This window comes from Penicillium mononematosum (assembly GCF_028829835.1).
Source record: "Penicillium mononematosum strain IBT 11891 chromosome Unknown utg000003l:1.0-8172316.0:1.0-8177699.0, whole genome shotgun sequence".
Classification (NCBI taxonomy): domain Eukaryota; kingdom Fungi; phylum Ascomycota; class Eurotiomycetes; order Eurotiales; family Aspergillaceae; genus Penicillium; species Penicillium mononematosum.
The window spans coordinates 4,873,882-4,889,060 of NW_026643273.1; the positions used below are offsets into that span (position 1 = coordinate 4,873,882).

Genomic DNA, 15,179 nt, shown 5'->3' on the forward strand with positions numbered 1-15,179 from the left:
ATGTAACGTAAGGCTGAGATCCGAAAAGTTTGATTTCCCGCCTGTCAGGTCTTTGTTCCTCTCACTGAGACATGGGATGATACACCTTGAACTTTCGCATGTTTGAGACCTGCGAGAATGAGGACTGTGTTTACCTTGATTCTTTTTATATTATTCTTACCCTTCGGGGTTGGGATAATCTCGCTACAGATTGATATGTTGCAAGTCCATGGGGATAAAGATCACGGAGCGATCATACCAACCTTGGATGGAAGCACCTGCTGTATCTAGGGTTGTTGACGTGTTTTTATTGGCCGATGTTCTCCGAATCGACTATGTGACGTGTCGAGTACCTCAGTCATTTCTCATGAACTCCATGTTCTTATTGGCACGAGAGACTGGGCCTGTCGAGATGTTGTTCCCGCATGAGTTGAGTAAAATCGAGCATTGGCGGCTTTCTATGCCGATATATTACAGACTAGTTTTAAATTAGCCTTGGTGTGAATGTAAATATTATATATTTTAATTAATAAACCTTTAAATAGGATCATGCTAAAGACAAGTTCGGTCTTGCACCAACAAGGAAATACAGCTTGCTCTCTGGGTCTCATCGAGATCACAGTACATATCATTGGGGCTATAATAGACCCGGCATCACCTAAGTATGGTGAACCTCGAGACACGCAGCACTGAAACTTGGGCCTTACACAAAGGGCTTCCACTGCAGTTCACACCACTCCCAAAACCGTGTTGGATATCCAAGTCCCCCATCCTCGGCCGAAGTCATCGCCGCAACAATATCTCGCCGTGGACAGTCCTTATCCGGTCGAATCCTTCCCCAGGGAATGATATAGGCGCCATTCTTCTCAAGTGTTATCTCGGGTGATAAACCGGCGTATAGCTCGGTATAGGCCCCAAACTTGGCCTCATGGAGCAAGGGGCTAATGAAAAACATCGCAACCGCCGGAGTCCCTGCATAGGAGCCCGCATTTAGATTGCCTGGATTCTGCACCACGCTCACAATGTTCTCCTGGTCGAGATTGGATCGTCGTGCCAACTCCAGTCCCAGCATCCAGGTTCCCACCTTTGAGACAGCATAGTTGCGAGTGCGATCTTTGGTTCCCTTATCTAACACAGTGAAATCAATCCCATTCGCCGGCGAGGCGCCCTCCGCCAAAAAGCTGGATGTCCACACTACCCTAACAGATCCACGAGCTGTCTCGGGCGCTGCTGCGGCCGCCCGTAGCTGCGGTCGCACGAGCTCGGTGAATAGCAAAGTCGCGATACAGTGCATCCCCACCATAGCCTCAAATCCCTGGGCGGTTTTGCCGCCGGCTTCTACCAGGTTCGCTCCAGTTCCCGCATTATTCCAGAGGACATCGAGCCTCGATTCTTGTTGTGCGAAGCTAGCCGCCGCCCCCTTGACTGTTTCCAAGTCGTTGAGGTCAAGATGGAGGAACTTGATCTTGCCGGGCGACTTCGGCGCGGGTTGAACTTTCACGATGGATTGAATCGCGTTCTCGGCACGCTCCTGGGAGAACAGTGTTAGCCCACCGATGAGGTCATGAGTCCAAATTAGTTTGGGGGACTTGCCTTCGATCTTGATGCCATGTAGATGGTGGCACCGGAGCCGTACAGGATCTTGCATAATTCAAAGCCGACGCCGGCATTGCCGCCTGTCACGATGAAAACCCGACCCTTCTGCGAGGGAAGCTCTTTCTCAGTGAATGCCGCTTTGGGCGGGAACCACTGGGTGCGCAGATTCCGGAGGGAGGTAAGCGACATGGTCGGATAGGAGGTTGAATGCTAATTTGATATGGCTCCATAAAAGAAGACTTTGACCTATATGTCCTTCCCAACGGTTTATGTAGCTTCCCATGTGGGGTTTGTTCTTTGTTTCCCCTGCACCCTCAGCCTGCTGACGCTGCATGCGCCCGCAAAATCAGCCTGTGGCTTCCAGGCTTCCACTTCCAGGGATAATTCGGAGGTGAGACCTCCAATCGGGCGACCACCGGACGACCGCCCGACCAGGTACACAGCTGTTTCCACCCTTTTTCCTTTCTCTCTTTTCTCCAAGTCGGGAAATTTTCGAGTCGCTTTTTTGCTTAGCAAAAACGCACTAGTTACCATGAACGTTTGGAAGAAAATATCGCTTTATACCACTATACGTATGGAACCTGACAAAACTTTGATTGTTCTGCATTTGCCCTACGCAATTTCTATCTCTAACGCACTGACTATTGACGAACCCCCATCTCCCCTCCCCTTTCGCTCTATGGAGTGGTCACTTTCGCTACAACCTTCTCGCAAAGAGCGATTAGCGACGAACCGTTCAGAATATCCAATGTAGTTACTAAAGCCCCAAGTTCAACTCGAAGCCAGTTTCGGACTTCCACAGCCGCCAGGGAATCAATGCCGTAAACCGAGAGAGGCCGTCCGGTATCGATGGGCTCCGAGAGCCGAAGGACTCTCACAAAGCACTTATTCACCATCTTCACAGTCGCTGCAAGCTGGGCTGCGTTATCCGGGGATTTGGATCGAAGCAGCAGCAACAATGTCTGAATCTCCTTGGAACCAGCCGAGCTCTGCCCCCCCCACCGCCGGTTGCTGTACGCCCAGTGGTGGTAAAGAGACTGGCAAATCGGGCGTCGTGTAACAACTGCGAGTTCTCAGGCTGAGGTACCGGGATACCGGTGATTATCTGCGTGGCGGAGAGTGTCGATAGCGCATCGGGTCGTTGCTGCAGAATTGAAAAGCAGAGGATGCGACGCAGGAGGCCCTCGTTGATACCCACCCAGATGCTGGTGTCCAGCTTCTGTTGCATGCCATCTCGTTCGTGAATATAACTCACATCTTCAATAACACCGAGATCGACAGCACAGACCGGTCGACCTAGGTGACGACGATAGCAGGCGAAGCGAATTAAGGTGCTGATCAACGATATTAGGAGCCCTCTTGCAGAAGCTGGAGCAGCAAAACGTCGTCATCGTCGCGGCGGCCGGCAACCACGCGAGGGGGCCGGAAGGCGTCCCTATACAAAGATATCCCCCCAAGTTCGCGGACCCTAACGATCAGTTTGGTGGCCTTCCCAATATGATCGTGGTTGCAGCATCCGAAATAAAAGGCAGGAAGTGGGACGATTCCAACTACGCCGGCTTTATCACGACGTTTGCCCCCCGGGGGGGGGGGGATCAACTGCCCCGCGGCCCCGGGCTCTGCCTCCCCCATGAGGGACTGCGGTAGCACATCATTTGGTACGTTCACCCCCAAGATTGTACCCCACCCCACCACTTGTGACTAACTAACATGGGTCTCCTGCAGCCTCCCCTCAAGTCGCTGCCCTGGCCAATTACTTCCGCTCGGTGCCCTCTCCTTGGCAGTCCCAGTTGGACAAGCCCAGCAACGTGAAGAAGCTCATCCAGCTCTTTGCGCGCCGCTTCGTGGTACACAACAGCCCAGTCCTTGCTCCCGCCCGACGGCCGGTCATCTGGAACGGTCAGGTTGGCGAGCACAGCTGTCTCCGCGAGCACGGGTCGACGGAAGACTGGGCCAAGGTGTGCCCGACCATCAAGGACAATCTCGAGAACGAAGCCCCCAACCCGGGAGAGGACGTGAAGCCCTGCTTCCCCACCCAAAAAACCAACCCCCCGACAGCTCGAAGACAACTTGGGCGCCGGCAATCCGGCGGTGGTAGTGATAGTTGCCCCCTTATCCCTGGGGACAATAGTGGGCCCGGACAGAACATCAACTGGAACGAGGGTCCGTCCGGACGCAAATGTACTAGCGAGAATAACTGCGGCGGAGAGCTTTGCAAGGGATACTACTGTGACCCGCACCCGGAGATCAGCCATCCTCCGGACTATTATGACCCCAAGGATCCACAGAACCCTCATGGCCTGCCGCCCCAGAAACCGACGTCGACATCGACAACTACTGGTACATCACCGACGACTACATCATCGCCGCCTGTTGAAACTCTCCCATTGTGCCTTGGTACATCAACAACCCCTTCATCGCAATTTCCGATCTATGCCTATAGCATTTATGCGCCTGGTAAGTGCAATTACTACATAATAACCGAAAGAGTACTGCCCGCTAACAACAACAATCCAGGTTCACACTGCAATGGGATGTTTGCCAGCGACGCCAATATTGGATCGTCTCCGCCAATCTGCGACATCTTTAAGGACGAGTTCTCCTTTGACTTCTGCAAAAAACGGCGATGCCAAATTTGTGAATGAAGGCCCGGAATTCTTTTCCGAATGCGGATTCCAACTCTCCCTCAATGGCAAAAAGTATACGCCTCGACAACTAGACCCTATGGATACTGATAACCCGTGCTCCGGCACCTGTCCTGACGTTGTATCGGTTCAAGGAATATTGTTATTCGAGGGTATGCCTGCATGCAATTAGTTTTTGAGAGGTTTTATATAAAACAATTCACATCTTGTTTCTACAAATACTTAAGACATCTCCACCCTCGCTTTTGAAGACAAACGTCATAGGATAATCACGTGTTGCAAATAGATGGGATTGAAGAGGAGTGAATAATATACCATGTCATTCTTTAGTGTTGAATCTCAAAAGAAGAACTAGAAGCTGAAAAAAGAAGTCAAAGACGCTCTCGCTTGGCCCTATTACTTCCCGCTAGGCCTAGGCTAGCCGTATTTTGTCAGAAGCCTAGATTAGGCTGCTCAGCCTGCTCAGAACCAAATATCAGGCTAATGCACTTTTCTACTTCTCGTTGCCCAGCTTGTTATCTAGACAATTTACTTCTATTAATCGCCCTATCTTGTAAATAATATAATACTCGGATATAAGTGTCTGGATTCCAATAGTCCCCGCTCCTTCCTTTTCTCCGTTTCGGAGCTAGACTGAAGGAGGCGGGTCTTTAAATGGTAAGCTTGAGAGGGTAGTTGTGACGGGATCTTGAGGGATCTATAGCCTAAAGAGAGGGGCTTTTATGGATATATAGGCCTCGATGATAGCTTAGAGATAGGGTAAAATCATAGTAACTGGTCCAGTAAAGTGTGGACCCGGCTCTCAGCCATGACGCGAACGCCGATGCAGCGTTCCCTCTCTCCCTCCACGACCAGTCCCTCCTCAGTGGGAAGATCAGTCTCTGGCGGGGCGTTGTCTGCGCTCTCAGTTGTAGGTGAAGTCAAGCGCCTCAGCACATCGTCAATCGGGTTCACCCCCGGTGACCATTCCATCGATGACGGGGTACTGGGTGGGCTCGGTCTAGTCAACGCTGAAACCAAGTCCATCTCTACCTCCTCGAGCCGTTTCTCCCACGTGGTAATATCAGTTTCTGGTACGGTTTCGCGCAGGAAGTCGGTCAGCCCGCCGACTACCTCAACTGAACTAGAGACGGGGGCCGATCTTTGTTGTTGTTGTTGTTGCTTCGGGGCTGGAGAGCGACGGATTCTGATAAAAGAGTATTGTAAGAAGGCGCGGTCGTCGCTGAATCGATCACGTCGGTCTTGTCTATCTATAAGAACCACCCAGCTCCCAGGGGAGATATCCCTGAGTCGGTCTCGGGACGGGTGGTCGGGGGCTAGCTCATCGAAAAATCCAGCGGGGATTGGCCTGACACCCAATTGATCTGGCCATGACTGGAGCGGCGGTGGGCGCGGCGGTGGCCCCCGGGGCGGCGACGCGGGCTCGTCGTCGTCGTTGTTCTTGTTGTCCTCGTCGATGGAAGCGAGTGACGAGAACGCCCCATGATATGCAAATCGCAAGATGGCCTGGTCGGGATCCGAATCCGGACCTAAGGATCGGAGGTATACCAAGAATCGGACAGCGAAGCTCTCGGCGTTTAACCCAGTATTATCCATGGAGTAGTGGCCACTGTACCCGGGACGAGCAGGGTGGACGACGTGGTGGTCTGCAGCTGCGTCCCGGACATCTTCGCGCTGGGGGCTGACAAATGTGAACAGATGGATCATGGGAACGACTTGAGCGCCCGAGGTGAAGCTAGAACCCAAATTCCTCGGCGAGGATATTGCTCGAACTTCGCGGCCGCGTAAACCGTTTAACAAAGCGGAGGTCGAATGGATGGTTCTCAGCCGGAGCGACTCCGAGTCTTCACTTGATGCCCTCGACCACAGCCAAGACAGCACCGAAAAGGGATGAGCGGAGCCATCGTCGCTGTTCCGGTCCGGCTGCTGCAAGAAGCAGAGCTGTTGAAGGGCCGTGGACTGTGCCAGGGCCGCGGCGAGGTCACCAAGGTCTGATTCTCCATCTTCCTCACCTCCCACCAGCTGGAACGGATTGAGGCAGAGGCTGAGCGCAGACGCACCTTGAAGTTCATCCGATGCAATGGCGGCCGCGATCACGCGAGGCGGCAGGTTTCCAAACACCACCCAGTTGAGGTGACGGCATCCAGCGTATGCCACGCGCAGCACATGACTGGAGATCTGGGAGGAGCCGAGCCTCTCTGGCGCCTCTTCGAGCCGCTGCCGCAGCTGCTCGCGGAACTGAGCAAGTACTTGAAGGTTGGCGAGCGCTTCCTTCTCGAGGGGACCGGAGGCGGGCTCCTGGGTGAGAACAAGCAGATAATCAATGGTGCGGACTATGCCTACGGGGTCATTTTGCGGCGGTTGGTCTACTATGGTGTAACCTTCCATATCAGGCGGGGATTGGGTGGCGATCATTGAATGTCTGAAGTCTGTTGGAGAGATTAGCAAATGTGATCGATATGGGTTAACATGGAATAGCGCCAGAGATCACCTTCTGAAGATGTTCGAGTCGGATCATCCAGCTCTGGTGGCCAGATATCTACCATTATTCCCCCTGTCAGCACCTGCAAAATCATTCGGGTGAACAGACGTACAATCCAAGGCTACCGCATCAGCCAGCGGCCTCTCCTCTAGTTTGAGGATGCAAGACGCCTTCTCCAGGCCCGACCAGTAGTAATGCTTCGATACCCACTGCGAGATTGACAACAGCTCTCGAGGCCGCGGGTCTGCGAGTACAACATCGGGCTCCTTTTCCGGTTCGGGGGTCTTCGACGGGATCCCAGCCGATCATCTCGCCGCCGTATTCAACCTCAGCCATGTAGTTCATGGGGAACGCAACGATGCCGTACTTGACGCCGCTGTCGAGGTCAGAGATGTCGAGAATAACCAGGCCATACTCAATGCAGTCGGCCCGGAACAGCGTCGATAGTGGCTGAAACTGAACGTCGCTGGGGCGGGTGCGGTTGTCGCGAGTATCGCGCAACAACGCCAGCAAAACACACGTCGCAGTGAAGGGAAACTTGCTAGGCGCATCATCCCGCCACGGCAGCGGGGGCTGTTGTTGCCCTGGCTCACGCCGCTTGTACCAGGGCACGAACGGGGGTTGCACGGTGTCGGGTACGCTGGGCCGCTCATGAATCGGAGGCTCCCGGCCCTGAGACCGACGATACCAGTCCTCCGCGAGCGCCCTCTCAGCCTCCAGCGGCGCACGGTTCGTGGGATCCGAGAGGACTTCGGTCAGCGCAAGAGTGTCGGTCACCATACATTGCACTCGATCCCAGGATATCTGTGAGTTATATTCGTCGTGGTGTTGGCGGTAGGCCACGGCCAGGCAGCGGCTGGTGCCGCCGGGACCGACATTGGCCACCACGGCGAAAAGGAAAGAGCGAGGGGTTCTGGAGTAGAGAGTCGTGTATCCCGGCATAGCAATTGTATTCTTCGAGCAGCTGGAGGGGGGGATATAAAAAAGAGAAAAAGCCAGCAAATGAGGGGCTGGCCTTGGCTAAGAGACCTGTTAGTGAGTTCCCGAACAGGATTGGCATATCTTAACTACTTAATCTAATTCCAGAATGTAGAGACCTCATACTTATCTGTGTTGGTTTCAACTGGCAACTTAACTTTGATCAGCCAGAATAGACCATAAGCTAAGCCTCAGAGATCGTCGGTCTCAAAATTGCTGGCCAATCGCTGTTCCCCTTGCAGCAACTGATCACCACGGCAAACATGCAAATGACACCTAGTTATCGAGGATAGACTCTTGCCGTTCTGGCCTTCGTGGCAATGTGCAGAGGATTGACTAGAGGCCGTCGCGTGCGAGATATTTGTCTGGCAGCGGGTCATACGATGACTGTCCAGGACACCAGTGGATCGGATATTGCTTTTGCAGCGATTGTACACTTGGCGCAAACTATCCCCTCTCGTAGCCTACGTTGTATTCTGGAATACCGGGATATGTGTGTCGGGAAAACCGCAGATGGGCCTTTCGATGTAGTGAATGGAGCTCTTAATGCCCCTACCGTGCCCGGCTTGGGTGTCACTCCTCGGATGGCTGTTCTCGGGGATCCTGTGGCTACTTACAACTGATTCAAGCTTCATGCAATAACGAATACAAATCAATGAAGCTACTTTAGTCATAAGAACGGATCAAGGATGCGTCCGTCCAGGTGAACAGCTCTGTGGAACCACGCAGGGTCACTTTCTGCTGACTCGCTCGTAATACCGCGACGAAGGGGTCGATGTGATAGTTCTGCACAAATAACAAAGTTGAAATGGTCAGTTATTCACTCCAATCGGCTATTGTTGTTGTTCCGAGGTTGTTGTTGTTGCCTGCCATCTGAGGCAGCGATTGCCAAGAATTGAGCGATGCAGTCAAGATATCAAGTCTGGATACGATGTCTTGTATCCGCAAATTGTCCCACGTCATCTAAAAGCAGGTTTTACCGATCTCGTGCAGTGCAGAGATGCTGTGAGGGAAGAGCGGAACGCGGCTGAGGCCATCATGCCAAGACCTTGCCAAGCTTTTGGACTTTCCCCCGATTGTGGCCAGAAAATGGATTGCAAGTTTCATGAGCGACCGGCACGCCAACATTGGGTTTGACGACTTCCGCACTGAGACTGCTCCGCTGGTGAACGCTGGGCTAGCTCAAGGATCACCACTTTCCCCCATCTTGTTTGCATTCTTCAACGCCGACCTAGTCGACCAGCCCGTCGACTCCCAGGAAGGTGCATCGGCATTCATTGACGACTACTTCCGATGGAGAGTGGGGAGTTCAGTTGAGGAAAATTTGACCAAGATACAGTCCGAGGATGTCCCTCGTATCGAAGAGTGGGCACGGAGAACTGGATCCTGCTTCGCAGCGGAGAAAACCGAGCTTATCCACCTCACTAGAAAGAAGGGAGAGCATAGAGAAGGACGAATCATCTTCGATGGGACCGACGTCAGGCCATTACCTACAGCCAAATTACTGGGGGTGGTGTTCGACCAGCGACTTCGCTGGAAAGAGCATGTCCAGCAGGCTATCAAGCGCGCCACCAAAACGGCAATCGCCTTAAGTGGACTACGACACTTGCGCCCAGAGCAGATGCGACAGCTCTACCAAGCATGTGTCGCGCCTATAGTGGACTACGCATCGACGGTCTGGCATGACCCGCTTAGGGACAAAGTTCACATCCGACATTTGAACACAGTTTAGAGGAACGTGCTGATCAGAATCCTGTCGGCGTTCAGGACGGTAGCAACCGCGACCCTAGAGGTGGAAGCCTATATACTTCCCACACACCTTCGCCTTCGCCACCGAGCGCAGCGCACGATTGCGAGACTGCACACTCTACCCCGCGACCATCCCATTTGGAGTGCTCTGTCAAGACCCCAGAACCGTAGGAACAATGTCGGATCAAACGCCCGCTTCCCATTAGCAGAAGCGCTGAAGACCATGGACGTTGACAGGCTCAACGAACTGGAGATGATTGACCCACGCCCGCTACCACCGTGGCGAAAGGACGCCTTCACAGAGATTGAGCTTGAACCGGACCGAGAGACAGCGAGAGAAAGGGCGGTGTCCGCAAAGGACACGTCAGACATCGTCTTCTACTCAGACGCCTCCGGGCGTGAGGGTCTTCTAGGAGCCGCCATCGTGGCCCTGAACGACAATGATGAGGCGACGGAATCCCAACAGGTGCAAGTGGGGTCGATGGAACGGTGGTCGGTTCATGGAGCATGTGGACCCTTATCTAATAAGGCCGCAGAGCCCGCTTCGTTTGTATCCTTTACAACCCCCCTGAAAGATTTTGGTACCGATGAAATCCATTGATCGGGGATTTTAACCGAATCCTTTACTCCCCACAAGCCTGCATCCACGATGCTCACAAGTGGGGTGAATACCAGCGACAAAAATGTGGGAGGAGGAGGCGCTGGATTGAGCTGCACTTTCCTAACCAAAGGCTAGTTAGTCATGGTGAGGGAAAAGTAGCAAAAAATTTAATGAAATTCGGCATCTTCAATCAGCCTTTTATGATTGGCCTGATATTACTCCTTTAGGGTCCATGCTCGAGAAACACTGCAGTGTAGGCGGTGACACCGTTCCCGGAAGTACATTATACAGAGATGAGTAAAAGAAAGTGCACTCGAATTGATTATGACCCATCAATCAAAAGGTCGAGATAACTACGATGAAATTCTGTTCCGGTAGCTCTAAATAATCGCGACAAATCTGGTACGCCTTAATGAAATAGTCACCAACCCAACCACGGCGCCAATTGTGGCCAGATAGAGAACAAAGGAATGGCGCAGGGGTCTCCAAGATGGAAAATGTAGTATCTGACGCTCATATTCGAAGACCATGAGTGTCAGAAGCATGCCGCCGCAAGTGCATCTCGTGCAGGACGGACAAGTCGCAAAAATTACATTTTCGGTCCGTCAGATGTGATGTCCTAAAATGCCTTTTCACTCCATTATAGTCGGAGTATGTCTTAGGGCATTGGAAGCATGCGAATGTTAGATAGTCGTAGTCGATACTAATAAGAAATAAATAGATACTTTTTTAATATAATCTAGATGTAGGAGAAATAGAGAGATCTGCGGGATCTCGGGCTTGGCGGACGTAACGCCCGGAAAATAGGGATTCGAGGATTGCTGTGAAATAAGAGCCTCGGAGATAGGCGCTTATAACCTGAGAGAGTTGCTACTATAAAGAAATAGGACACTCTGGAAAATGTGTAGATGCGTGAAGAAGAGAAGAAACTATCTACATACTGAGACTAACTAAATGTGTGTGGGAGCAAACAAGGTCACATGACCTTTAACAATATTCCTTGCGACTGGGAAGGCATTCAACAGTTCCAGTCCCATCTGAGACCATTGTGCTCCCTGGCCTGTGAACAAGAACCCGACCTTCGGTGGGATGGCCTTTTTCTTGCCAAGGATAATGCGTTCGTTCAGTATTTCCTTACTCTGTGTCACGACAAAAGCCCGCTGATAATGCCGGGTGCGCCTTTCGGAAAGAGTATACGATAAATCACCCATATCTAGCGATGCCCCCAGGCTCATCAAATGTGCGGAGAGTGCCTGGATGTTTTCTTTAAGGGATGGCTCATCGTTGGCGGAGAATACCAGAAGCTTCGGGTCGTTACCCTGTTCTGGCGACGCGTCCTCCTGGTCAAAGAAGTCGAGACCAATCTTCTCCAAGTACGACGAAACATGAGGCGAGTGCTCAGCTGACTCCAGGACGACATGAGCATTGCACACCCCCTTCCCCCCCCCAAAATCCAAAGGAGTTGACACTGGCCTTTTCGTGGCCGGCCACTTTATCATGTGTCGAGTTACCCGCACGCGTAGCGCATCAAAATCGATATTAGGATTTGGGTTCACAAAGGTCGGATTGCCTGGAATCATCCCCCGTTCAACTGCGAGGATGGCTTTGATCAGACCAGAGATTCCTGCAGCAGCCTCCGAGTGGCTAAAGCTCAGTCAGAGGATATCAGACCCTTAACTTAAGATTATATTTACATGTTCACAATTCCCCAATAACCGCACTATTACTACTGTACAGCATTTGACACCATCAGGGATTGTCGTGGCCAATGAAGCCATTCTGCCCACTGGGCCCAAAGATACTGACTGATTGAATCAATCAAATACTTGCCACCATCACAAAATACCCACGAGTGTTTGTGTGTATCAACAAGGGCACCAAAATGCGCCAAGATAACCAAAGCCTCACCCTTCCTCTGTGCAACCAGATCAATGTATTCGCCAGGGACAAGTACCGGCCATGCAGTGAGAACATGTACGCCGTTGGCCCCTGGAATTTGATTTTCCGTCGCAGTCATGGCGGATTGCAAAGCCTGGATAGCCTGTTGGTATGTCGTCGTGGTATTTTTGTCGTGACCAAGACCTTTGATACGATCCAAAAGCGTCTGGCAAAGTGGACCCAGACTTGCATCCACCGAGGGCATCCTTTCTCCGAACTCCAAGAGCGGTCTCAATGATGTCTTTTGCAAAAGTTGCCATCTACCTCCGCCTATGACAGTGCGTACCCCGCGGTGCAGCACGGTGTATTGAACGAATTGGTCAAGAAAGTTCTCGAAGTCGTTTTCTCGATAGACCAGTGTCTCGCACAGCATGTGCAACCCCAGAATACCAGCGAATAGAAATATTGAGACGTAATTTTCATCGTTGATTTGTGATGATGAATTGTTGAATGAGTTCAGTGCATAATTCTGCAGTTGAGTAGAATGGTGTCGGTAGAAATCCCGCTGCCCTGGTCTGACAATGCTAAGATGCAAAGCACTTAGAGATAGAACCTCGTTCATAAGATACGGCGCATTAAGGCCGTACCGCAAGATATCCTCGAATGGGATACTAGGGGAATTGTCTGGATAAGTGAATCCGCTCATAAACCCTGAAGAAATATTATGGGCAAGCTCCACGTGGAGCATATTAACGGGAGCATCTTCGGGATTATTGCTGGGTTCTTGGGCGGGTGAAGAGGTCACGGCCGGTGATGCAACGGCGGGTGACCCAGTAGCATTTTCACTTCTAACGCTGCGAGAGGACTGTCCACTAGGAACAGGCTGCAAAAACTCGCAGTGCCGCTGCGAACTAATACAGTTGGAGCATATGGGTCTTTTCTCATCACACTGAACGGAGTCAGCGGCTGCACATAGCTGATCATGGAGTGACAAACCTTCATATGACGGCGCTTACATTCAATGCAGCCATTTCGAGATTTTTTGTGCGTTCTTCGGACCATTTTTGCCACGCTGTGATATAGAAAATATACGGCTAGGGCCGGAACTCTTGGTTTCGATAAGCCAGTAGTATATTTGAGACCCTAGGCGTCAATAGTGCAGCCTAGACAGTCCCAATAAACCCAATCTCTGGGCCCACATATACTAACCGCAAATTCACTTGAAATTTCTTGAATCACTCACGAGGTTGACTGGTGAGGTTGGAAAAATGTGAGGATACGCGTATGCACAGACCATGTCTCCACTTTGGTTAAGGTTAAAAGCCTTGGCGTTCGGCAGATCCGCCCATTTTGGTATCTCGTATCATACAAAATGCATCGGCCTTGCCTATTGAAGGACATCTGGATCTAATTATATAATATCGACTTTCTTTTGTGTGAGCGTATATACACTTAACCCATATAGCGTTCTAGCTTTTTTTGATACCTGTTATATTTAAATCTCACCAAGGCACCCCGTCACGTTCGTTCTTACCACTCTCTTGAGCCCACAACAAATAAAAACCCCAAAGTTCGATTATTCCGCATTTTGTGATAATTTTGCTTTGCTTTACACGATATGGCCCAGCTGAAGCCTTATAAAGGGGGATATTATCTCTGGGAATACGTCCCCTCGCTCCCAGCAGCAATCATCTTCTTGATACTTTTCGTCGCTGCCACAACATTCCACTTTTGGAAGCTCCACCAAACAAGAGCTTGGTTCTGCCTCGCATTCTCTCTAGGGGGCCTCTGTACGTATATTAAAACCCTGATTTATTCGAAAATTGCTGACTTGTTTTCGCATGAAGTCGAAGTGATCGGGTACATCGGTCGAGCTGCTGCATACAACGCGACAGATTCGGTGATAGTTTACGCGATCCAAAATGTCTTCCTCCTCCTCGGCCCTGCCCTTTTCGCGGCCTCCGTATACATGACTCTCGGGCGAATCATCCGCAGCGTCCACGCCGAGAAACACTCGCTTGTTCGGATCAACTGGCTCACCAAGACATTCGTGATGGGTGATGTCGTGTCATTCGTTGTGCAAGGTAGTGCGTCAGGCCTTATGGTCACGGGGGATAACGCGAAGCTGGGCTCAAACATTGTGGTCGCTGGTCTCGTTATCCAGGTTATCATGTTCGGTCTGTTCATTGTCACATCGGCTGTCTTTGAGGTCCGCATGCGTCGATCACCCCCAACGGAGGCTTTCGATAACCGGATTAACTGGATTAGTCGAGTGCGCACGCTTTATGCTGTCAGCGCCCTTATCCTGATTCGGAGTATCTTCAGGGTTGTGGAGTATGCCGCTGGGAATGATGGATATCCAATTACCCACGAGTGGATGCTATATGTGTTTGACTCTGTGTTGATGATAATATGTATGGTAATCTGGGGTATTTGGTATCCAGGGACTCTACCAAGACACATAGTGCCAAATCAGGAGATAGCCACTGAAGAAGTGGCAGGTGTAGAATTGAAGGGACGCTAAGTTGTACAGATATGGGCTTATTTTACTTGAGGGCTCAAGTTCCAAGGTTCATTGCTACTAGTAGCTTCATTGTTTCTAAACTTCCTTTAAATAATGAACATCTCAGTGGTGACATCACATGGCAGTAGGCTCTACCCTCGTCATTATCCTTCTTCCAACTGGACTTTAGCTATACCTAGCAATGACTATTTTGGGAATGCAATCAAAATATTGAAAGCTACATGCTCATCCTATTTATTTGACACACAATATGTGTGGGATAATTACATGAATAGACAATAAGTGAGTGTATAAAATACCTCTAATGCTCAAAACAAAGATACCTTGGGAAAGCGCGAGTGAAAAGGAAGACAAACCTGAGTACTAGGGACCTAACAGCAGGTGGCCTAGTGGTAACATGTCACATGTGTACCACGAGGGAAGTGCCTAAGATCTTCCACTACCTGGACTGTTCCGGTTCGACTCCGGTCGTTCTCGAATTGTCATCTTTTTTTTTTCTAACATATGTATTGTTTACCTATCTCACACTTCCCTAGGGATTCAAAGGTTAAACGAATCTTATCACATCCCCTCATACATACACAGATACTATAATACCTCTAATGCTCAAAACAAAGAAACCTTAGGAAAGTGCGAGTGAAAAGGAAGACAAACCTAAACACTAGGTAGGGACCCAACAGCAGGTGGCCTAGTGGTAACATGCTTCGCCATGTGTACCACGAGGGAAGTGCCGAAGATCTTCCACTA

The 15,179-nt window shown here is 50.9% G+C and overlaps 8 protein-coding genes across 8 annotated transcripts; 2 read left to right on the forward strand and 6 right to left on the reverse strand.

The window, feature by feature from the left end:
- Positions 1-682: 682 nt before the first annotated feature.
- N7519_006847 (uncharacterized protein) lies at positions 683-1,764 on the reverse strand (the record flags this gene model as incomplete). Its single annotated transcript, XM_057293623.1, has 2 exons — positions 683-1,510; positions 1,642-1,764. 2 exons carry the CDS (start codon positions 1,762-1,764, stop codon positions 683-685), a joined length of 951 nt encoding a protein of 316 aa, XP_057148434.1.
- Positions 1,765-2,252: 488 nt separating this feature from the next.
- N7519_006848 (acyl carrier protein) lies at positions 2,253-2,803 on the reverse strand (the record flags this gene model as incomplete). Its single annotated transcript, XM_057293624.1, has 2 exons — positions 2,253-2,612; positions 2,663-2,803. The coding sequence occupies 2 exons, from the start codon at positions 2,801-2,803 to the stop codon at positions 2,253-2,255; spliced, it is 501 nt and encodes a 166-aa protein (XP_057148435.1).
- Positions 2,804-2,922: 119 nt separating this feature from the next.
- N7519_006849 (uncharacterized protein) lies at positions 2,923-3,830 on the reverse strand (the record flags this gene model as incomplete). The annotated part of the gene is made up of 2 exons (XM_057293625.1): positions 2,923-3,213; positions 3,282-3,830. 2 exons carry the CDS (start codon positions 3,828-3,830, stop codon positions 2,923-2,925), a joined length of 840 nt encoding a protein of 279 aa, XP_057148436.1.
- A 1,155-nt stretch (positions 3,831-4,985) lies between these two features.
- Positions 4,986-6,635, reverse strand: N7519_006850 (uncharacterized protein; the record flags this gene model as incomplete). Its single annotated transcript, XM_057293626.1, has 1 exon — positions 4,986-6,635. The coding sequence occupies one exon, from the start codon at positions 6,633-6,635 to the stop codon at positions 4,986-4,988; it is 1,650 nt and encodes a 549-aa protein (XP_057148437.1).
- Positions 6,636-6,831: 196 nt separating this feature from the next.
- Positions 6,832-7,644, reverse strand: N7519_006851 (uncharacterized protein; the record flags this gene model as incomplete). The annotated part of the gene is made up of 1 exon (XM_057293627.1): positions 6,832-7,644. One exon carries the CDS (start codon positions 7,642-7,644, stop codon positions 6,832-6,834), a length of 813 nt encoding a protein of 270 aa, XP_057148438.1.
- A 1,141-nt stretch (positions 7,645-8,785) lies between these two features.
- Positions 8,786-10,030, forward strand: N7519_006852 (reverse transcriptase; the record flags this gene model as incomplete). The annotated part of the gene is made up of 2 exons (XM_057293628.1): positions 8,786-9,355; positions 9,413-10,030. 2 exons carry the CDS (start codon positions 8,786-8,788, stop codon positions 10,028-10,030), a joined length of 1,188 nt encoding a protein of 395 aa, XP_057148439.1.
- Positions 10,031-10,980: 950 nt separating this feature from the next.
- On the reverse strand, positions 10,981-12,970 carry N7519_006853 (Zn(II)2Cys6 transcription factor domain-containing protein; the record flags this gene model as incomplete). The annotated part of the gene is made up of 3 exons (XM_057293629.1): positions 10,981-11,674; positions 11,833-12,857; positions 12,905-12,970. The coding sequence occupies 3 exons, from the start codon at positions 12,968-12,970 to the stop codon at positions 10,981-10,983; spliced, it is 1,785 nt and encodes a 594-aa protein (XP_057148440.1).
- Positions 12,971-13,526: 556 nt separating this feature from the next.
- Positions 13,527-14,432, forward strand: N7519_006854 (RTA1 domain-containing protein; the record flags this gene model as incomplete). The annotated part of the gene is made up of 2 exons (XM_057293630.1): positions 13,527-13,698; positions 13,756-14,432. 2 exons carry the CDS (start codon positions 13,527-13,529, stop codon positions 14,430-14,432), a joined length of 849 nt encoding a protein of 282 aa, XP_057148441.1.
- Between the last annotated feature and the right edge of the window lie 747 nt (positions 14,433-15,179).